Source organism: Alligator sinensis, unplaced genomic scaffold, assembly GCF_000455745.1.
Source record: "Alligator sinensis unplaced genomic scaffold, ASM45574v1 scaffold17_1, whole genome shotgun sequence".
In the NCBI taxonomy this organism is placed as follows: domain Eukaryota; kingdom Metazoa; phylum Chordata; order Crocodylia; family Alligatoridae; genus Alligator; species Alligator sinensis.
In genome coordinates this window covers 93,326-117,454 of record NW_005842491.1, presented here as the reverse complement: position 1 = coordinate 117,454, position 24,129 = coordinate 93,326, and the positions used below count along the sequence as shown (strand labels likewise).

The window sequence follows — 24,129 nt, the reverse complement described above, 5'->3', positions numbered from 1 at the left end:
TGGCTAGTAAAGCGACCAAAACGCTGGCTTGCATCCATAGATGCTTCTCAAGCAAATCCCGGGACGTCATTCTCCCCTTGTACTCAGCCTTGGTGAGGCCACACCTGGAGTACTGCGTCCAGTTTTGGGCCCTACAATTCAAAAAGGATGTGGAGAAGCTTGAGAGAGTCCAGAGAAGAGCCACGCGCATGATCAGAGGTCAGGAAAACAGACCTTACGATGACAGGCTGAGAGCTATGGGGCTCTTTAGCCTGGAAAAGCGCAGGCTCAGGGGTGATCTGATGGCCACCTATAAGTTTATCAGGGGTGACCACCAGTGTCTGGGGGAGCATTTGTTCACCTGAGCGGCCCAAGGGATGATGAGGTTGAACGGTTATAAACTACTACAAGACCATTTCAGGCTGGACATAAGAAATAATTTCTTTACTGTCCAAGCCACCAAGGTCTGGAATAGCCTGCCATTGGAGGTGGTTCAAGCACCTACATTGAACACCTTCAAGAGAAAATTAGATGCTTATCTTGCTGGGATCCTATGACCCCAGCTGACTTCCTGCCCCTCGGGCAGGGGGCTGGACTCGATGATCTTCCGAAGTCCCTTCCAGCCCTAATGTCTATGAAATCTATGAAATCTATGAAATTTCTCATTAAGTAACACATCTTTTGTCAATTCTATTGCAAGGCAGGGCCTTTGTTCTTTACTGGCCCTGGCATGTCTTTCACTTTCAACTTTTCCTCTATCTCACAAGGCTTCCTGCTCTTAAGGATGTCATACAAGCATAAGGAGCACGAAGGGCTTGATAAAGACCCCAGTGAAGCAAGCAGCCCCAGCCCATGCAGGCTGTCCCAGCTCAGGGCTGGGGTGCAGAGAAAGCCCCAACAGCAGCTGTGGGCAGGGCCACCCAGACCACACCACCAGGGCACGGCCCATGCACTGCGCCCAGCACAATGGGGCCAGGTGCTGTTGGGCCTGAGGCCTCTGGCTCAGGTGTGGTTCCCTACTGCCCACTGTACACAGTCGCACTGGGCTCTGTAATGGCATCTCAGAAGGACGCAGGATGGGCTCTGGAGCTGGAGCTGCAGGTTATTGGCTTCAATGGTCTAGGCTAGGGGAGGGCAAAGTGAGGTGGCTGGAAGCACTGCTGGCCAGGAGCTGGGCTCTGAGTGCCCTGTTCAGCTGCACTAGGGGAGCTCGCCCCAGGCCAGTGCTCCCTGATCCAGCCCTTCCCATCTCCCAGTTGGTGGGTCTGTAGAGGCACTGCAAGCCTGGTCTCCTGCTCCCTCTCCCTCCCCCTGTGCATCTCAGAGGTAGGGATTCGTGCTTCCTTGCTCGAAACCCTTTCCCCCTGCCCTCGCCTGCTTGGACACACCAGGCTCCCTTCCCTGGGAATTTTTTGGCTGCATCCCTACAGTCCCGTCAGTCCAATGCTGCTTTCAGTTCCCTACAGTCAGAGCCACAGTGCCCCTGGGGTCAGGGGCTGCGGGCAGGTATTTGCTGAAGAGTCTACAGAGTTGTTAAGCAGCTACGTCCCCTTGATCACTTTTCCTTTCAGGGCATATCCATGCAGGTCTGACCTGCCACCACGATCGGGAGCACCTCATCTATCTGCTGGGCTGCACTGTGGTTATTGAAAGCTTGAACAACAGCCAGAGCTTCCTGCATGGTCACACTAACAATGTCTCCTGTGCTGCTGTGTCTCCGAGCGGACGTTACATTGCTTCTGGGCAGGTCACCTTCATGGGGTTCAAGGTGGGTGTCACAGGTTGGGGTTCATAAGGATGGCCGTGATCTCCCAAGGCCCCTTGTCCATGCCAATTCAGCCCGATGGGCACCCTCAGTTCTCGCCCGCCATGTCTTTGATGGAAAATATAAAGTAGGGAGGCTGCCTTTAAAGTCCTCTTGGACACGGTTTGCTGGACTCTGACCCCGTGGGCTCCCGGACCTCTTGTGGGTCCCATTTTACAATGGGTGTTTCGGGGCACCCTAGCCTTATGGACTATATGCGTGGCTCCAACCGCCCCTTTACCATGCCCCAAGCCTCACTGATGGTACTGACATTGTTTGGTCTGGGCCTTGTTGTAATTTGGCCCCCTTATCCTCCCTGGGCTCTCCACGACCCTGTCTCGCTCCGCGCCCCCCTGGCGTTTGGGCTGTCCGTGGCCCTGTCTCACTCCGTGCCCCGCAGCCCCGCAAAGTGCTGCACCCTCTCTGGCGCTGGGGTCCCCACGCTGCCGTGGGTCCCCTATGAGGCCTCCTCCTTCCCCTAATAGCCTCACCCAAACCACTGGTGCTCCTTCCCCCTTGGCTGTGGGCAGAGAACTGCCCTCCCTGGGCCCGGTCCTGGGGTTTATATGGGCCCAGGGCCGTGTTCCTTTTGGTCAGCTGACCATGTGCAGGTGCAGGCTAATTTGCCTTCTGGCTTGTTGCCCTGGTAACCTGCACCTGGGCTTCTGTCTCTCTCTCTCTCTTTGGGCTTTTCCCCCAGGCAGTTTTCACCCTTGTAGGAGCAGGGCACTTTTGTGCCCTGTGACAGTGGGTAACAATTTAAAAACATGGCAGCTCTTAAAAACTGGCCCACAGACAACCCACTTCTGGCCCACAGACAGCAAATCTGGCCTGCAGACTGGCTCTGAGGCACTCATCTGGCTCGCAGGGCCAAAAGGCTGAGCACTACTGGTTTAAACAATAGCCAAAGTTTTTGTTTTGGGGGAAAACAAATGCAAAGGCAGGAAAGCTATTGCAGAAGACTAGGGTCCATTTTGAATGCATGCTTAGATCCGTTTCTGATTGTCTATGTGATTTTTAAATAAGTCACTTATTTTTAAATGTGCTTGTGGCTTTGGAGCTCAAGTCTCACTTTCAGAAGTGACCTGGGCATTTAATAATAATGTTTACACTCCTACATGACTGAGTCATTGAGTCAAAGTAAAAATGGGACTTTGACTCCAAAGTCCCTTAAGGCAAGGTAACCAGATCTTAAAGGCAAGTCACCCCTTGCAAGCTGGATAGCTGTATGGACCATCCATCCCCTGCTGCACCCCAGTTTCTGCTTTTGGCAGAAGGCTGATCTCTTGCCCTCCTTCCTGCAAGATCTGGTGAGAGACAATTTAGAGTGGCTAATTCAGTGAGGAGAGCCTGCAGCTTGTGGGAGAGAAAGCAGCTTTCTGCATGGAGCTGGAGTTGAAACTACATGGAGCTGGAGCTGCATGGAGCCCTCCACAGGAGCTGGCAGCAAGCAGATTAACTGGCTGTTCATGATGTAACCCGGGTACACCCAATGGTGTGCCCTATTCTCAATTGGATGGGACGAGTAGGCAGGAGGGGGTGCTGTGAGAGGGATGCCAGAATTTCGAGCAGATCCCTCTTTCCCCTATAGAGTTAGCCCAAGCCCCAAATTCTTAACTATATACAATTTATTGAGTTATATAAAACTCTTTAAGATAGATATAATTCTAGATATAGATACAAATATACAGATAACGGTCTGTTAGCTGGAGGAAGTCGGCCCTAGGGATGACATTCAGGTAAGTACCCGTGCCTCAGGCAAAGAAGAGGGGGGATCCCAGGACAGTCAATCCAGCAATTATACCACAAGTGGGTTAGCTAATAAAGCATCCTTACAGAGCCCATTATATAGAATTAATACATCCAACTATTTATAACACCAACAATAACAATAGACACCAAATAGGAAACATAACTATACCAGATATTAGATGCACCCTATCTGGGTTCCAACCACTTGGTCCCTCAAATGGAATAGGGTCTTCTCCCCCTAGGCCCACTGCCCCCAGGGTCCCTTGCCCAGGTGCACCTCCCCTGCAGGACCTGGGTTCCCAGTAACTCACGGTCCTTCGTCTGGGGGCTGTCGATCTGGCTTCTGGATCCCCACACTGTCTCAGGGCTCTTGGAGCCACTGGCCTCGAGTTGAGGGCTCTTCCCTCTGGGCCCTGTGCCCCGCATTGGGCACCCAGGGAGCTCCTATGGGAGCTGAGCCCTCACTGACTGTGTCCCCAGCCTCATGCCAGGGGTCTTTCCCCTTCCCAGGCCCTGCTCTGGGCACCAGGGCTCTTTTAGTTTAATGCTGAGCCACACTGTGGGGCTCTGGTTATCCAGCCTAGAGCTGGGGCTAACTTGAGCAGCCTCGAGCTGCTCCCAGGGCTGACTCCCCATGCGCTGACCTGCGCACTGTGTGGGGCCTGAGCAGCCTTGAGCTGCTCCTGGAGCTGGCTCTCCATGAGCCAATCCATGCACCATCGAGGCTCAGGCAGGGTCCAGATGATGGTCATCTCTAGAGCTCCTCACCATCCCTCACTGCATCTGAGTACGCTGGGCTTTTATTTACACCGGAGGCCCCGCCCCTGAAGTCTGCTGGACCTGGAAACAGCAGTCTTCAATCAGGTCCAGGGGCTCCTCAGCCCTGCCTCCAAGCAGGGGTGGGGTAAGCCCTTCCCAGCTGTTACCTGATTGGTGGAAATGTTCCACCAATCTGAAGTATCCTTCTCCAGGCCGAGCTTGCCGGGCAAAAGCAGCAAGCCCACCACAATGAGATGCAGAATGGAGAACTTGGCTGGGATCTGACTGCTAGGATGCAACAAGGGATCCATGGCACTGTTCATAAAACATGGACTGGATTCCTGGTTGCATTTGGCCTGCAGCCTGTAGGTTGCTTACTCCTGAATTAAGGAATTTTGAAATCCCACTAGGCACTTATCTGCATCTTCAGATGTCTAATACTTTGAAAATCTCACCTTTGTGCCTCACTTTTGCCTATTCACAGGGTTTGCTGTGAAGTTTAATGCATTTACTCTTTGAAAAAGGCAAGGAAGAGACTGTAGCACTTTCTTCTTTTAGCACTTGTTGGCCCTGTCATTACATTGACTTTAAAATGAAACACATTCATTAAAGTGACAAATCTGGTGTCTCTGAATGGGCTAATCTGAACAGTATGTAAACCTCTGGAGCCCTGGGCTGGAAAGAAGGCTGCTTTTATGTTCTTTAGACTGACATCGTTGAATCATGGTGCTTAGCTACAACAGCAACAAAGTACATTCTGAATACTACTCTTGTTCTGACCCCTTGTTCTTTGGATCTCAAGCAGATATGATTTTGTGGGACTACGAGAAGAAAGAGCTGCTTGCCCGGCTGTCACTTCACAAGGGAAAAGTAGAAAAACTGGCCTTCTCTCCAAATGACCTTTATTTGGTATCACTGGGAGGCCAGGATGATGGCAAGTAAGCTTTAAATATGGACTCTCCCTCCTTCCTGATTTGACTGGCCTTGTAAGCTGTGGGCCAGGTGAGAGAGAGACAGCTTCCATACTCGAGGATGAAACGAGCTGTTGGGCTCCAGTGCTTCCCCCCCTCGTCCTGTTGTGAGTCTTGTTTCTAGTAAGCACCAAAAAGCAGGAGGAGACTAAGCTGGTGTCATTTACACCTTCTCCCAGCTTACACAGCATACACCATATTTTCTCACATATGCATGCCCTGGAATATTATATACACCATGTTTTTCAAAGTCAGAATAAATGCAAAAAGATTTGTCCTTGTTTTAAGTAACTAAGTAGGTAATGAATTAAACCTGCTCATTGTTCTGCTGCCTGTGGATCTGTACAGATTTTGCTTTTGGTTTCACCCTTAAATGGCAGAACCTGCTCTTACCATATTTCTCACATATACTGTCCACTTCAATTTCCAGCAGCTGGATCGTGGGAAAAGGGGTTGTGGTCTATGCAATAAGATATGGTATTTCACAGTAAATTAGCCCTGAAAGCTTGACATATCACTGCTCTCTGCACAGCCCTTGCTTGCCCCCTGCTGCTGCTGGCCATGTTCATCCGTGTCCAGGCACCCCAAACTCTGCAGCTGGCCACACCCCACTAGCCCCATCCCCATTGTCCAGTACCCTGCCGGAGTACTGGCGGGCTGGTGGAACTGTTCCGTTTGGGCTATATGTTGGACACCCTTGGGGTAGTGTCTTTATGGTGAGGACAGGATTAGACCCATCAAATCAATTTCTACTGGTAACAGAAGACATAATTTGAATCATGGTCATTAAATGCTGAGAGACAAATGCCCATTAAATCATTAAACTACTTTATGAAGAAGGGGCATGAATTGTAAGTACACATATCTCTGTAGATAAGACAACATGGCTGAAAATTTCCCTTGGTTAAAATACCTATAAAGTGACCCCAACCCTTTATTCATCTAGGCTGGGAAGATGGTCAGACTCATTTTGATCCATGATGTTTCCAAGCCACTCAAATAAGCCGACACCAAATCTCCTCCTCTGTTTTTTGCAGTGTGGTCATATGGAGCATAGCTAAGAGAGATGCCATCTGTGGCAGTCCTGCTTCAGCCCAAAGTGTTGGAAATGCTGCTGTCCTGGGTTTTTCCAGATGCAGAGATGAGATGTTTGTTAGTGCTGGAAAGTAAGGCTTTGTCTACACAAGGAGAAAGAAGTGCTTCTGAGGGACAAAAGTTCACAAACCTATTTCCTTTTACAAAAGCTATTTAGGTGGTAAGAAACAGAGTGTTAATGTTTTTCCTATTGCTTTGTAGGGGCCTTTGACTATCTCAGCTTGTCCCCAGTAGGCATTTCTGCTTGTTCTACACATAGGCGTAAGCTTTTAAAGCAGTATATGCAAGAAGCAGTGTGTGACTTTTGTGATTGTTGGCAGCAGTTTGTACTCATTCCCCATATGTTCTTCCTAGTGCTTACATGAGTAAAGCAGTCAGCAATGACTCTGAAGAACAGCTTATTAATATAAAAATAGTAACACCTTGCAGGTCATCAGTTTATTTCTTACCTATACCAGCAGCATCCTCTAGCCACTGGCTTGCAACAGTGTGAGAGAGCCCTTCAGTGCAAAACTGTCATTGCAGCAGGATGAATGCATTATTATTTGTATCTGGCCTGGTTTTCAAAGATGCTGAAGTCCTGTAGCACCCATTAAAATAAGTGGGATTTTTGGGTGCTCTTTAAAATCACGTCCATGACACCCAGAATTGCTAGATGTTTTACACAACATATTAAAAGGAGACAAAAGCATATTGAGAGTAAGGTCCCATCCATGTATGTGTAACCAGGGAAGGGAGGATACTGAGGTGGTTTGTCCCCATGACTACAGTATATACTTCTGCGCTTTTGGGCTATTGTTAGCTAACCTGATGGAAGTCATCAGAAACTTACCTTACAGATGCAATGGATTATTTTTTTTGTTTTCTTTTGTTTGTTTCTCTGGAATTGTTAATATAAAAAGGAAAAAAGATACAAGATGGTAGACCCCAGGCAGAACATACTGAAGGTCTTTTTCAACAGTGCATTATTCTGAGGTCTCAGAGATTTGTGCACGTATGAATTCAATTGTGATGTGTGTGTCCTTTGGCTACAGTGGGACCATTTGAGTATGGGAACTGGATTTACCAAACAGAAAAATCAGGTCAACTGAATGCCAAACGGGGCAGCTCAAGAGAGTGATCACATGTATTATGGCAAGTTTCAGCAAAAGATGTGTAGTTAGGCTGAGTATGTCTCAATAGACCTGTAGGTTATCCTAACCATTTGTAGTGATGGTATGTTTATCAGTTGTAACATCATGATGAGTGTAAAAATATTAAACCTTGGAGACTGTACCCCATAATATTTTTCTCCAGACAAGCAATTGTTTTTAGTGTTTTTGAAAGGAAGCAGGCCGACTTTTAGCCAGAGGTTCTGGCATGCAAAAAATCATTTTTCTGCTCATGAACATTATCAGGTTTTAGTTAGAAAAATGTCTTACCTTCAACAGAGATCTGGATCTGTTTGTGGTGTTGGACACACACTTCATTTACACCAGTCCAAATGAAATCCTGGCAATACACTAATACATCACAAAGTTTCCCATGGTATAAATCTAGATAGCTGATCCTGCTTTCCTTATTTACACCTTCCCCCAGATGGCAGATGATGATAGTTACTTCTATGTTGGGACTACAAGCGGTGACATCCTGAAACTGAATACAAAAAGCAAACTTATGAGTGACTACGGACCTATGAAGGACAAGTTCAGCCTGGTGAGTGGCTACTATGGGGTTTTGTTTTAACTTTTATTAACTCCAACAGATTCTCATGCAATTTATTCCCCTGCCTCCCTTTCCCCTTCACTTCTTGTTAGCAAGTGGAAGCAGTACATTATTCCTTCCTCTAGGAGAGCCTCCACGGAACTGACTCAGAAAACTAATCCCAGCTCTGTGCTATTGGTTCCTTATGAAGGGTATAGTTAGCACTGAGTTCAAAGACCTGGTTCAGACTCTGTTCTCTCTCAGTATATTCCCAGAGATGGGTTTTGCCCACAGCTCTTGTGCTATCACAGAGTCTCTCTTATCAAATTCAATATAAGATAAAGATACAGGGAGACCAGGGTAAAAAAAAAAAAAAAAAAATTGCAAACACTCCTGATTTTGACCATGCAGAATTAAAGCCCCAAGGGGATCCCTTTTCACAAACAAAAAGGAATTTCCTTATGCAGATATTTCCTCCTCTCTGTTTAGCTCACTTGTTGCTTACTTTACCTGAAGTGTATAGTTATACTGAATAGAACCTAAAAAGTAGGGAAAACAAACTGGAAGACAACAGTTGTGGAACTGGCTGAATATTGGGCAGTATTTAGCTATTTGAATTTCTCCAAGTGACATTCAGCAGCATTGGGTAGTTTATGTACCTCTCCTGGCAGCCACCACTCCACCTCTTTTGCTGGCTTGAAATTTCTCTTTCCCCTTCTCTGCTACACAGTTGGGAAAAGAGGAAAATTACCCTCCCTTAGGCATGGTGCCCATCACTTCCCCTCTGCCCGATCAGGGAGGAGGAGAGCTGTTATTTCTTGAGACAACAGAATGCACTCTTTACTTGTCCAGTTTCTAGTAACCTCCAAGGCCTCTGGGAGTGGAGAAATAAGGCCATCCTTGTCCACCCCAGAAACTAGCTCCAAATCAGTATGTATTGGAAGGAGAGTACAGGGCAAGGGGAAGAAGTATTATAGGTATTTCTACCAAAGGATTCTCAAGGGCTGACATGGATCTTTGCCACTTTCTGCTGTTGCCATGGGAGGGACACAATCCTGTTGGAGGAATGGAGGGGGGGATGATGTTCTAGGTGCAACCTGTTACATTACATATTATTAAAGTTGCTATTTGTTCCCCATTGTAAGACCCCGTTTTGGGGATTTTTATAATTTTGCCAGATTCCAGCTAGTCAGGTTGAAATCCTCCATGCCACATGTCTTCCTCAGGCTGAATATTTTTAGGAAACTTAAAACCAAACTGTACAGCTGCTTCAGAACAAAGCTAAGGGAAAGTGTGTTATTAGAGCTCATTTTAAGGTTAGGGAGTTACAGCTTTAAACTAAGGAGGGTTAGAGCTTTAAACTAAGATTGCCACAGGACAGGTAGACAACCATCAGTGCAAGCCCAGGAAGTGACAAGCACATAATCAGCAGGTCAGGTAACACCAGGGAACTTACTCCAACCTCAGCCCAAAGATGGGACTCTAAGTGCACAAAGAAGCCTAGGGCTTCCAATGGCAGGCTTAGCTGTCTGTACACAAATGCCAGGAGCATGGGGAACAAACAGGAGGAACTGGCCCTTCTGCTAAGCAATAACAAATATGATTTCATAGGGATAACAGAGACCTGGTGGGACTTCACCTATAACTGGACCACAGGTATAGATGGCTATACCTTGTACAGGAGGGACCGTGTCAGGAGGAAGGGTGGGGGTGTAGCTCTCTGTCAAGAAGCAGTACACTTCCCTACAAGCAGACTTTGGCACCCAAGGAGGGTGACTTGAAAACCTCTGGGTTCAAATACAGGGAGAACGTGGTGAAGGGGATAACTGTAGGGGTCTATTACAGACCTCCTACCCAGGAGGAAGCATTTGACCATGAATTCTCTAGGGAATTAGCAGAGGCTGCACGCTCTCGGTGCATGGTCGTCATGGGTGACTTCAGCCACCCTGACATCTCATGGGAAGAGCATTCAGCCAAACCTTATCGGTCGCATAGCTTCTTCATGTCACAACCCAATTAAGTAGTGCCCATGTCACAAGCAAGTAAAACCATTCAAAACAGTTTTAGTCTGCACTAGGTTAACTAAGGGTTAAACAACAAGATGATAGTAACAGCTTTGTTTTTGCTGCGCATGTCAAAAAGAAATTTATTGCTGCGCCACTAACAGAGATAAAACTTAGCCTTCTTTGCTTTACATAAATCATTATAACTGGTCAGAGTAATACAGGGAGTAGCCCTAAAATAACACCCTAGCGAAGACCGCTAGATAATTGGCGATTCTAATTAAATTTATGACGTGGCAAAAAGCAATTGGCTATTATACAAATAAAACCCACATACACTTCCGCAAAGAGGAAGAAGGGGGACCTCCGTACGCACCTTGGAGACCTCTGATCACATGTATCAGAGTAACTGACAATTTGATCACTTGTCAGTTCCCCGCGTCTCGACCTAATCTCAGATGTAAATCAAATGACCTGCCGGCCCGACCATTTCTGCCCGACTATTTATGCAGACCGACCTACAAACCCCTAAGCTGTAACTAACCAAGTATCTCTGACCTCCGTTGTTCACCACCTTGCAAAGTAAGATTATTTACTCACGCCATCAACCGATAAGCGTCCGCCTCATTAATTCCACTCCAAGCGTCACAAGTACCCGCCTCATGGCCTTCTAAGGTCCCGACCGCTTTGCTGCAGTGCACGGCAGTGACACCTCACTTGCACTGATGAGCTCTATTTGATTCAAGAAGTCTATGGGCTAACAAAGGGTAAGGCGCTGCTGGATCTGGTCAACCATGACATTGTATAGTTCTGGATTACAACCAAGATCAAAACTGGATCTTGTATGAGATCCTCATACAAGAAAGCAAAGGACCAGAAGTCATTCCATCTGTCCAGATTATGGGAAACTAGACAAGTGGATCTCTCTGAAACAGCGAATAATGGCATCATCTCTGGGGTAGACTTGGCTTCTGATCATGAAGAGATGATGAAATACGGACTTTTTTACTACACATTTATGTTGTTTCCATTTACTGTTTTAAAGACTTAAGAAATTGCATCCAAAAAAATCCATACTGAAAGACCATTAAGGACGCAAAGTCACACACTCAACATCAAAAAAATGCCCGAATCAATGGTGCCTATACAGTAACAGGTACACGATCTGGGCCGACCTAAACATGGCCCACACACCTGTTCCTGGGGGCAACCCACCTACTCACCTGCCATGCCTTGTTGTTAATTGATTAATTGGTGTTAACTAGCAGGAGGCTGCCCTTGTACTGCCCCGCTGCCAGGGGGCGCTATCTGCAGCTCCGTTTCCTCCCCTACACCTCAGTCCACACCTCACCGATGGAATAGATGTTATGTCTCATTCTAATTATGATCTGGTCCCCTTTTTGTCCTCTCTGAGTCTCCTCAGTTACGCCGCCCCCTCTCCGGGGCTCCCCAATAATGCCACCCCCTCTCCGGGGCTCACTACACCTGCACTAGGGCGTCTCAGTAACTGCCCCCTTCTCTGAGGCTTTTGCCCCCTCTCAGGGCGCTCCTCAATACCGCTGCCCCGCTCTCAGGGCCTTCTCTGTCAAGCCGCTCTCTCTGGGGCTCACCATGCCTGCACTGGGGCTTCTCAGTAATGCCCCCTCTCTGGGGATTCTCAACTGCCCTTCTCTAGGGCTGGGGTCTATGCACCCCAAACGCTGCCCCCTCACTGGCACTGGGGTCCTCACATTCCTCTGTGAGTTCCCTATGAGGCCTTCTCCAACCCCTAATAGTCTCTCCCAAACCACCGGTCACAAACAACAACGTAAACGCAAGCCCTTCGGCTATAACATAAACAGAAGCCACCCGGCCCTAACAACATTCGGTCCTACCAGTGACCCTTTAACTCTCAGCAAAGTTGGATGCAGCTCCTGTATCAGGTTTCCCCTCTCTCCCAGGAAAGAGAGCTCCTTCCTCTTCAGCAGCTAGCAGGGAACTGCCTCTGGCCTCAGCCCCTAGGGTTTATAAGGGAGCCAGGCCCTGCCCCTTCTGGTCAGCTGACCTTCCCTGGTTGCCCCAGCAACCCACAGCTGGGCTCCTTATTTCCTGCTAGGGCTTCCTCCCTAGCAGTTTTCCCCTCTTTGGGAGCAGGGCACCTCAGTGCTCCGTGACACAGCCATAACTGGGCCCCCCTCATCTGTAGGCATCATGAAACATCCTTTAGTTACATGATCATATACTGTTTTTTCCCCCACAAGACCCCTGCCCCACCGAAGGCACTCACTTTATGAGCAGCTATTCAATACTGTTTTATTTTCAGTGTCCATGGTAGGGGCCTAGGCCTTACTCTCTGCACACTCTTCAAAGTGCTCTTTGGAAAGAGAATCATTAAGTTATTTTACAGCTGTTCTACTGTATTCATCATGATAGTACATGTATCTTCACAAAACTCCTGTGGGGTGAGAGAGATTAGTATCATGTTCCAGATGGGGAAAAAAACTAAAAAAATTAAGACCAAAGCATCCCTTACTTTGGGTGCCCATTTTGAGACGCAAGGTACCTACTTTTTCAGGATTTTAGTATGATGTAGAACTCTTTATATGAAAACATAGCTTCCATTACCTTCAGCAGTGTCTGATGCTACCCAGCACTTATGCAAATCAGACCCTCAGGTTTTTTAGATGGACACACACAAAGTAAGAATCACGTTAGTGATAACCCACGAGACGTTTGGTTTAAGTGATTTGCTTGGTATACAGTTCTACACGATAACATTTAATTATCTTAGCAACGTGACTGTCCTTTCTTTTCCTGTAATGCCCTGCCTCATTCAATACATACCATCCAGTGACAGCTGCACATGAAGCAGGGGCTCTACAGACAGCAGCTTCCTTTACTACCTACCCTGAGTGCTCCCTGGAGTTCCCATCTGTGCATGGATTGAAGCCCAACTCCTGTAGCAAAGCAGTACATAGTCATGTAATTAGAGACTGTATCATAATGTGTATGCACGCTGGGGGGGGGCTTAAAGTTAAGAGGCCGTGATAATCCTATTACTTGTTAACTTTTGAGTGTTTGACTTTGCAATCTTGCTGATGTTCTTTAAACGTTAGTTTTTGTGTGCAATTAGGATTCAACCACCTCATGATTCTGAAACACGAATGTCCTCTGAATAAGGAGTAGTTTTCCATTCTTTGTGAACAAGTCTTCAGGGATAACTTGTTATGATAAACAATTATCACTGGCTAGGATGCTTGCTCTTGGATTCTCTTTATTCCTAGCTATAAAAGGCTTTTTGTTAATTCTCAGCTAATGCCCAGAGGTGAGTGGGCTTTCTAAGGAATTCAGACTCTTCATTGAAAAGGTTTCTTGATGAAAATCGGATGTATTTTGCTGTTGTGTTAGAAGCACTGAAAATGAGTCAGCAGCAAGGAAAACTACCTACCTGAAAGCCTTTTCTGCACTGCTGTGATGTATGCCCTTGTGAAACTCCCCAAAAGATGTAAACCTTGTGTTCTGAGAGAATGAGGAGCTAGAAAAGACTATAACAAAAATGTAACAATAAAACTGCTAGAAAGAGCCACTTGAGACATACTTTTCCAAACTGCCTCAGTTGCAACTGTAGAATGTGTGATTAGGCATACAGCAAGTCCAAATACACACATGAGTATGGTGCATAGAAAGCTCCAAGCATCACTGATGCATACACATATTTTGTGAGAACTTGGGTGCCAAGTTGCGTCTTATCTGCACTGAAAGAGAATCCGATTCATACTAAGTTCCACTGCTGCTTATTAAAATAACAGGCATTCACACAACACTGTTCTCAGTAACATCTTAAATGGCAAGATAATACATGTTTTATACCCCTGCTTGAAACTAGAGCAAATTCACTGAATATTAAATTAATGTATAATTGTAGGTATGTGCATCTCAACTGCCTCTGATTTTGGTTATTCTCCTGCCACAGTCCCACACTGCTTTGCATCCTTCCAGAACTGACTTGTCTGTTTGCCTGTGTCCTCTTCTTTTCTGGGCTAATTGTAAGTAGATATTATCTCCCTGTTTAAATGCTAGCAAGCAGCTAATGTGTCTTCATTTATCATTGCACACTCTTGGAATCAGCATCTAGCTATCTCTATTGCTCTCTAGAGTGGTACCATGCCTCACCATCACCAGTGTGGAGCCATGCCATTTCCTTACATTGTGGGAAGCAGTGAGGGTTTAGGAAGCCCCCGGGACATATTTTACATAAAGGATATTTTGAGGCCATCGCTATGAGGATGGCTGATCAGGGTCCCAATCATGACATTGTATAATTCTGGATTACAACTAAGATCAGAACTGGATCTTGTATGAGATCCTCATACAAGAAAGCAAAGGACCAAAAGTCATTCCACCTATCCAGATTATGAGAAGCTAGACAGGTGGACATCTCTGAAACAGCGAATAATGGCATCATCTGGGACAGACTTGGCTTCTGATCATGAAGAGATGATGAAAGCCAGACTTTTTTACTACCCAAAGATTTAATGGGTGCTAGAGACCCCAGAAGATCATGGACTATGCATTAGGCCTTCCAGCCCTGTGAAGAACTCCAGTGGTTAACATTTAGCTCTTGACTCATAATAAAGACAAGTTTTCATGTCATTGGTTGTGACCTAGTAAAGCAAGGGGGTAGATTCAAAGGAGAAAACATGAGCACAGAAATGCGTGAAGTGAATTTCAACTCATTGTTTCATAGTAAAGTCTGGGACACGTGACGTGTTTTGTGGGAATTTTTTAAAATAGAAAATATTGCTATATTTCTTCAGTACACATCTGTGCTTACTACTCCAGAAAAATAACACCTGTGGAATGGTACCTGGTACCAGGAGCTTCTAGGCAGCCTTCGTGGAAAGGCACCACCGCTTGGAGGGAGCCTGCCACCCCGTACAGGTTCTGGCTGATAATAGGAACCTGGACTACCTCTGGTCAGCAAAAAGACTGAACCGATGACACACTTGCTGGTCCTCGTTTTCCTCCAGGTTTAGTTTTACAATTACGTGTAGGCCAAGAGTCTGCAATAGCAAGGCAGATATCATCTTGTGGAAGAACGAGTATTGAGACACCACAGAACCCATCCACAATCCTGGGGCCCAAGAATTTCACAAATGGGTTTACAGAGAGGGACTTGATGGAAACCTTCAGCTCTTCCCTTAGCTGAGATCCCCTGTTTACTAGTCACCCTCATGTTAAGGACCCCTGATCCAAGAGTAAGACACGAATTCAGGTTAAAGAGGGTAGTATCTTCCATCACCGCTGGCTGGGCCTATCACTGGGTGTGCTTGTATGTCCCTAGAGGGCAACCCCAGTTAGAGGTGCTTAGATTTAGCCACAACTCCCCAGTGTCAGGGCACCTGAACCACATGAAGACTAGCCTGAAATTTCTGGTGGCCAAAGATGCAGGTAGACATCAAGACCTATATTACCTCCTACAAGACCTGTTCCTGCACCAAAATCCAGAGGCCAAGCTCTTTGGTTTCCTTCAGCTTCTACCTACTCCTCCCCAGCCCTGCGCCATGGTCTCCCTTGATTTTGTCACTGACCTCCTTGAGTCCTAGGACCACATGATAATCCTCATGACAGACTTCTTCAGCAAGATGGTGTACTTCATCCCCTGCCATAGAGTGCTCACAAACTGAAACAGCCCAGTTCACACAGAACATATTCTAGCTCACAGGGATGCCTGCTAGTATTGAATCAGGCTGCTGGCTATGAACAGTGCCCCTTGCACAAAAATGCAAGACACTGGATAGGGCAAGATGGGGTTGTGGTAACAAGCCTGCCACAAAGAAAAATCAGACTCCGCTAATGACTTGCAACCCATTAGGTATAAGAGAGTGGAGTGTTTGCGGTAGCCAATACCAGACCCAGGCCATGAGATAATAAAAGTCTTGATAGCAGTCCTCAACCTGCTACCACACCACAGCAATAAATAAATAAATAAATAAATAAGTGACAGTTAAAAGTTGTGGGCAAAAGACCTGACACACTCATTACATATATACAACAAGACTCAGAGAGCAAGCCAGAAAGCCAAATGGGCTGGGGAGAAACCTCCAAACTACATATGTATCTCAATTGAGCCAAGTGTCACTAAAGAAAACAAAAGGACTAAAATATCCACTTCAAAGCAAAGTCTGTAAGAGACAAGAAAAGCCAAGGTGCGCTGAAAACATGACTGTAAATATATCCTGATTAACACATGTCCCCCTTTGATTAAGATCTATTTCCAAAGCAAACATCCAGGACCTGTCTAAAGTTTTATGCTATATGACTGCATCTAACACCTCACACCTATTCTGATCCTCACTGCCTCACATTTGCATTTATTAATTAAGGCATATTTCTCAAAATAAGCAGTCAATTTCTAAATGTTTATTATGCTAAACCAGGGTATTTTCCCAAAACTCACACCTATTGTATCCAATGGTTTCTGAGCTTCACTATCTCCATAAGCCATCTGATGCAGCTCTTTATTAGGCTCCATTGTTAAAGTAACTATTGAAAAATAGTATTTTGTGATTAACTTCCTAAAGGTATCTCATTCAGTCAATACCCATCCTATTTGATTCCAAACTGATCAAAAGCTTGCAAACTTCACAAACACACAAACAGGATACAACTCTAATATGTTAATTCTGTCCTTGCCTGCTTTGTCTGGACTTTGATTAACCAACTCTCAGGAAGGAATGCTTTGAAGCTATACAATTCAAACAGTAGAACAAGCACGACAGAACTGCCAGCAAGGGGTGTGCAGTCCAGGAAAGATCAAGAAATCATCCTGCACCACCCAGTGCACAAGTGAAGGACCCGTGCTCTGTAAAGCTGTACAAGAACTGCTTCCTGCCTGCACTGGGTAAAGATCTCTGTGCAGCTAAGCTAATACAAGGACTGTACTAGCACATTTATTGAATATTAAAGAAGAGTCTTTTCCTTTTCTGTTACTTAGTTTTAGAGTTTGTTGGTAGTTGTTAAAGCAAGCCTTTATGCTATTCATCAACTAAGTGTTGTGTCAGTTTTTAAAGCACTAGGTATAAGAAATTCAGTTTCTAAGTGCAATACAGGCTGTGGACCTCAGTTCATGTCAAACTTTTAGCAATAGTTTCTCCAGCTTTTAGGGGTGAAGCTGCATCTCTAGTTAGCCTGCCATCCACCAAAGGTCAGGTTGAGTGTTGGAGCAACACCTACATTGCTTCTTAGATTTCCATTAAATGGACTGGTTTGCCCTCTTACCCCTGGCCAAATTCACCTACAACTTGGGTGGAGGTGAGGCCCAGCACAGCCCCTTCTGTGGTAACTTTGGGTTCCATCCCTACTTTCACCCAGTCCTTCTTAATGTTTCTTCAACTTTCACTGTTTCCAAGCTAATAACCCACTTACAACATATCCATAAATACCTGAAAGGTCCCCTCAGGCAGGCCTACAAGCATTATGCAGACCAGCCTGCTCTGAGGCACCCATGTTCATGGCATGAAACAAGGTATTGCTGTTTATCCAACCTCTTGAAACCATCCTCCCCACTGCCAACCTGGACCACTAATGCCTAGGGTCATATCTCCATCATAAACACTTGCCTATGTAGTTTTGTTAATAGGTTAGACAATGGATTTGAACAAGATGGTTTGGATAAGTCTGATTGCCTCAGGCAGGATCTTGGACCAGATAACCTCTGAAGGTCCTTTCCAATGCTACTTTTCTGTTATTTCTATAATCTGATTGCAATCCTGAGCCTTCCACTTGTAGCTACCAACCGACATGTGGGTCCACCCTGTCTTTCATGTCTTCCTGTTAAAACTGTATTCAGAGAGCTTATTTCTTAGTCAAGGGGCATGAGGAATTTGTGGAAAGGAAGTCCTCAACAAACTGGAAGATACAGGGGGAAACTCCAATACCTAAATGGCCTGGGAAGGCTAGGGACTAGCAGACCACTCCTGGGAACACATGGAAAAACATACACATCCCTGATTTGGTCTTCTCTGTATAGGCCTGGAAAAAACTTCAAAGGTCCAAGGGTGCCCAGAGGTCATTCTAGACAAGCGGTATAGCAGGATCAGGCCCTTAGGGGCAGCCGTGATAGCCCCTGGCAACCACACAACTCCTGCCCCCCACACTAACCACCTTCATTCTTCCTCATCTGCCACACTTTGATGCAGTCATTTCTAGTGGGAAAGGTAGGTTGCCCCATGGTCCCAAAGTGCCGTCCAACTCCCCCTTGCCCCTTGGACATGCAGCTGTAGCCCTCCTGCCCCCATTAGAACCTCAAGCACCAGTTGCCTTATGGGCTATTCATGGCTTCCATCCAACCCTGTGGCCACACCCATGCCTCACAGATGTTACACAAGATCTATGCACCATCATGTGCAGGCTTCAGCCCTCCTGGCTTTAGCTTGCTGTGGACTGCTAGCTGAGGCCCACTTCCTCTGGGCCTCTCAAGCTTTAGCTTTCCCCCATCTCGCTGCAGGAGCTCAGGCCCTTAGTCTGCCCCCACTCCCTGCCAGGGGTCAAACCCTTGGCCCTCTCAGCTTCGGCCAACTCTTGATAGAACTCAGAACTTGGAGTGCCTCCCAGGCACCACTGTGTAGCTTCCTGTCCTCCCCTCCACCCACTACACGGTCATCTGGTTAAACTAAAACAAATAGTGCCAGCCAAATATTTTAAATAAAACACTCAAAACTCCCTCTAGGTTACCAGGCCACTGCAGAAGCCTTTTCCTCACTTCCTGGCCCCTCCAAGCCCCTGGGGTACCTACTCTGGCTCACAGCTTCTACCCTGTGCCTGTCTGTGCCGGCAAGAGCTCTCCTCCATACAGAGATCAGGGCTGCATTGCCCCTCTGCTTCAGGGACCCAGGCTTATATCCTCCACGCTCTTACCCTTTCGGCCTCAGGTACCCAGGCTTATATCCTCCACGCGCTTCCCCTTCTGGTCAGGGTTCTTCTGGCTCATTGCAGGTGTGTCCTTCTCAGTCTTTTCTCCCTTAAAGTAACAGGAATTTCTGGCTCCTTGTTACAGGGGGTACTCAGGGGGAGCTCAGATTAGTTATCCTGGTCCCAGCAGATCCTAACTGAGCAATCAGGGCAGGCAGTCCCCTAGTACTGCAAGAAACATACTCCACTTACTGGAGCCTTTAAAAGCAAGCCCCAGACAGGAGTAGTGTTTTAATGTTTCCTCCTGACTACTTGGTAGTTCCTTGATTTTTGCATACCTGCAACTCTGGCTTGGATGCCTAGCTTGCCTTGATTCTGATTTCAGCTTTTGACTCCTGGTTGATCTTGCTTTTGGCTTAGATTCCTGACTTGCCTTGACTGCTGGCTTGCCTTGAACTCTGCCCTTGATTTCTGGCTTGCCTTGACTTCAGCTTAGGTTTCTGGCTTGCTTGGAACTCTGGTCTCTACTCCTGGTTTATTGTAACTCCAGCTTTGACTCCTGGCTCCTCATAAATCTTGTTTTTGGTCTTTGTCCAGTTAACCAAGTGACCTTCCATGACTGCTCATGACCTAGTCCCTAACAGATATGGGTTGCTGAGGTTTTTGCCTCTTTATAGCAGGGGGTATGGCCCTCTTTTGTAGATCTCTTGTGTTTATTTTAACAATGCTTGCAGTGGCAGGACATTTAAAGCTTTTGTCCCCCTATGTTACGATGCTTTTGGTGTTTTGGGGCAACATGCCTTGTAGCTGTGTGACAGGGTTGCTTGGGTAGTTTTAGGAGTATGTTAGACAAGCACTTGTGTTGGATGATGTAAATGGTGTAATGGGTCTGTAACCCTTGTTACACAAGTAAAGAGAGTACAGTGCTTCAGAGGGTGGATTGTGACTGCAGACTGCAGGGAGACTGGCTGTAAGCATGCTGATATTAATGGAAAGCCCCTGTGCACTATTATGCAAGGGCCCCAGGTAAGTGGAAGGTGGCAGAGCATAGGGCCAGATAAGCCTGCCTCCTGGGCAGGGTTCTGACTGACCTATGCTAGACTTGGGGAAGGAGCTCTGCAAGAGAGACCAGTAGGAAGAAGGAGTTTTGTTAATGGATTTAGTGCTGTGAATTTTGTTAATGGATTTAGAAGAGACTGAGGCCTTAGGGATCAGAGAAAAAACCTGACTAAGAACTGTTGATGGGGAGCTAGAGGGAAAGCACTCACTCAGAACTACTCTGATGGGGAACCAGAAAGAGAGCACTGGTTCAGGACTACTGACTGGGGGTGGGGCGGGAACCAGAGTGCTCTGGCTATATATTATTAATGGAGCCAGAGAGAGCCCTGGGGGCAGACAGAAGGTACATGGGGAGCAAGAAAAAAATATCAAGCTCCACTGTGAGACCCCTACTGAATATGGAGGGATAGCGCCCAGCTGAACCCTGCAAAAAGGCAGAGCTTCTAAATTCTTACTTCACATTGGTATTCCTGAAATCAGATGGGAGCTGTTCACCTGTCCAGAGACCCAAGGAATATGGGGAAGACAACAGACCACATAAAATCAGTCCCAAACAGGTGAGGTACTCCTAGAACATTTGGACATTTTTAAGTCTGCTGGGTGAGATGACCTGCATCCAAGAGTCCTGAAAGAACTGGCTGAGCTTGTAGCAGGGCCCCTGGCAAAGCTGTTCAAGGAATCGTGGGACTCAGCAGTGGTCCTGAACAACTGGCCAACATGGTACCGATCTTTAAGAAAGGGAAGAGGGACAGCCCTGCAAACTATAGACCGGTCAGTCTGACTTCAGTCCTGGGGAAAAAATAATTAAATTGTTAAGGAGGCCATCAGTTACAAGCCTGTAACTGGTGGGTTATTAAGATGCAACCAGCACGACTTTGTTGAGGGTAGGTCATGCCTAACAAACCTGGTGTACTTTTATGACCAGGTAACTATCCAGCTGAACAAGGGTCATGAGTTTGATATCATTTACTTAGACTTCAGTAAAGCCTTTAATTCTGTTTCCCATGAGATTCTCTCAATTAAAGTGGAAGGTACTGGCCTAGGCCAGTCTACAGTGAGGTGGGTAGACACCGGGCTCAGAGGCTGATCCCAGAGACTTGTAATCGATGGGATGGCCTCATCCTGGAGGGCTGTCTCCAGTGGTGTCCCCTAGGGATCAGTGCTTGGAACCGTGCTCTTTAACATCTTTATCAATTACTTTATCAATGACTTGGATGATGGGGTGGAAAGCTCAATGATCAAGTTTGTGGATGACACCAAGCTGTGGGGAAATGTGGGCACATTGGAGGATAGGGTAAGGATCCAGGACGACCTTGACAGACTGGTCCTCTGAGCTGAATGGAACAATCGACCGGAAAATTAACATGAGTCAGTGCGATGAAGTTGCCAGCAGGGCAAACAGAACTCAGGCATGCATCAGCTGATGTGTTGCCAGTAGATCCAGGGAGGTGCTTTTCCCTCTACTCAGCATTGGTGAGGACACAGGTGGAGTACTGTGTCCAGTTCTGGGCATCGCATTTCAGGAAGGATGTGGATAAACTCAAGAGGGTACAGAGAAGGGTCACCCATATGATTAGGGGCCTGGAGGACAGGCCGTATGAGGAGAGACTCCTGGAACTGGGTCTGTTCAGTCGGAGTAAGAGAAGACTGAGAGGTGACTTGATAGCTGCCTACAAGTACGTCAGGGTGAGCACCAAGATCTAAGGGAGCAACTCTTCAGGAAGACACCCCTTGGGAGGACAAGAACCAATGGGCACAAGCTAATTCAAGAAAACGTTAGGCTGGACATAAGGAAAAACTTTTTCTCTCGTAAGTGTAACCAGAATCTGGAACACACTCCCAGCAGAGGTGGTGCAGTTGCCATCCTTGGAGGTGTTCAAGACGAGGCTGGACAAGCACCTCGTTGAGCTTGTTTGAGCCCAATAACCTCCTGCCCGTGGCAGGGGACCAGACTTGATGATCTTACAGGTCCCTTCCGGTCCTTGGATTCTATGATCCATTACTCTTACAATATGATGAAAGATATTCTTTCTGCAAGTATATGTCCGTGTGGATCCCTCTCCAGTTCTGAGGTGCCTCGTGCATGCGAGAACCCCGGTTAACCTAGAGCACACAACTGAATTTGCATCACAACAATTGATTTATTCTCTTATCTCAATCACTGTTGTTCTATTAGGAAGAGTGTTTAACTGTTTACCTAGAGAGGTTGTGGAAGCTGTCACTGGAAGATTTCAAGTATAGGTTAGACAAATATTTGTCTGGGATGGGTTAAATCAGCCTGTAGCTGGGGGAGGGACTAGATGACCTTTTGAAGTTCCTTCCTTCCCCGTTTTTCTAGGATTTCATGATTAGTCGCCACAAGTCTCAGTGTCCCCATTAAAGGACAGAGCTGTGTTAGTGCTGAGCTTTGCAGCCACAACCAGAGTTCAGATCCCACTTCAGAATTCCCCTTGGATCTCCTCAAGCACTTACCCCATTGCTTTATGAGGTACGTCATAGTCCCCATGCATGCCAGTCCCACCCTTCAGTCTGTACTGGGGAGGAGTACAAGCCATGGTTCCTGCAGCACAGCAGGAAAGGTCTGCACCTCAAAGACATGCCACACTTTATAGAAGAGCAAAGACAATAATGTTGTCCCTCTTGCTTACACAAGAAATAATCTAGAGCTTTTCTATCCTAGGTATGACATTAAACCTTTCCTCAGTTCACATTTACCACCCACTGAAAAAAAAATCTCCTGGAGAGCTCAGCTTAGATTTTGGACTACACTCTAAAAAAGTCTTTTGAACTCTCATTCTGTGTCTGCATGGTTTCTCCAAGCAGAGAAATCCCATTTGTTTAGTAGCATCTGTAAAGCAGGTAAGAAGTGAGGTGTGTGACTGGCAAGGACAGTCTAAGAACTATCAGGAGTGTCTGCATTGGAGAAGTGTCTGTAAAAGAACTTGAAGGGGAAGACCTTAGTGTAGCAAAGAAGTCTGGAAGAGATTGCAGTGGTACAGAAAGGAGAGGATCTCATTGAGGAGATGGACCAGCTTGATTTGGTTTGGGATTTTTCTTTGTAATCAGCATACTGCAAAGGAGTGGTTTTCTTTTTGTAAAAAGTAAATAATAAAAGATGAAATTTTAACTCCTCCACCATGCTTCGCATTTCATCTGCAAACGGATATAAAACAGAGTATTAATTGCAACATTAATATGAGCTGCTTGGCTTCATGAATATCAAGTGTGGATTATAAAGCTGCCTTTACTCGTGGTGATTCAAAGAAGAGCCTTGACAGGAGAGGAGCCCACTAACAAAGGCAGTGTTGAAGTCAAATGTCAATATTGGCAGGTGTAACAATGTATTTTGACCACTTAAGGAGGCTTAATTTTCACTGTTTGTGGTATCAACTTCAATCTCAAATTAGGGAAATTAAAACATGACACCCAGGAAACTTGAAGTAGTGCAGAGAGGGCCATAAAAGTGCAAATTTATTAGCAGATAGTCAAGAGCTGTAATTGTGTATGTTCTCCACAGTCACAGGTTTGATTTGTAGTGCCTCCACCTGCTATAACTCTAAACCCAAAGGGCATTTGAAACTGAGCTTTTTTTACAGGAAGAGCTGTGCAGTAGTAGATCAAAAGCATAGTTGATGGGTCTCAGATAACAGGGGACTCAAAGAACGGCTGATGCTTCATAGAAAACTTTGAAAAACATTCTGTTTAGAAACAGTTCTGCTTCTGGATCATATTTTCTGATTTTCCTTCTTTGTTCTCGTTCTTTTGCTGAAAATATTTGCATGAAAACAGGCTTTCTTCCTGCTGTTGTTCTCTAGGTGATGGTATAAAATCCAGTGTGTGAGACATTCCACAATTAGGCATCATGTCCGTGGCCGTGTGTAGACAAAACAAGAGGTGTGTGCACAACACTTTAAAGTGGGGCTAAATGCTTTTGCACCGCTTTTATGGTGTTGGTGTTTGCATGCCTTGGAGGGATATTGTGCATTAATTCCAGCCGCTGTAAGAAATTCGGCAGTGTAATGCACCTTAAATGATTTGGGGAACAGCAAACTAAAACTCCAAGAAAAGCGGCAGGCCTGATCTTCCCCCACCCCCCACCCCAAAGCCCGCCTGCCTCCGCTGCGAAGGGGCC

General features: G+C 46.3%; 1 protein-coding gene across 1 annotated transcript in view; it reads left to right on the top strand.

Moving 5' to 3' along the window:
- Window positions 1-945: 945 nt before the first annotated feature.
- The window catches only part of CFAP52 (cilia and flagella associated protein 52), a 39,758-nt gene continuing 16,574 nt past the window's right edge, over window positions 946-24,129 (top strand). The window contains 6 exon segments of the mRNA XM_006039432.2: window positions 946-1,096; window positions 1,551-1,751; window positions 5,100-5,232; window positions 6,303-6,431; window positions 7,395-7,494; window positions 7,939-8,055. Coding sequence (XP_006039494.1) covers window positions 946-1,096; window positions 1,551-1,751; window positions 5,100-5,232; window positions 6,303-6,431; window positions 7,395-7,494; window positions 7,939-8,055 — 831 coding nt within the window.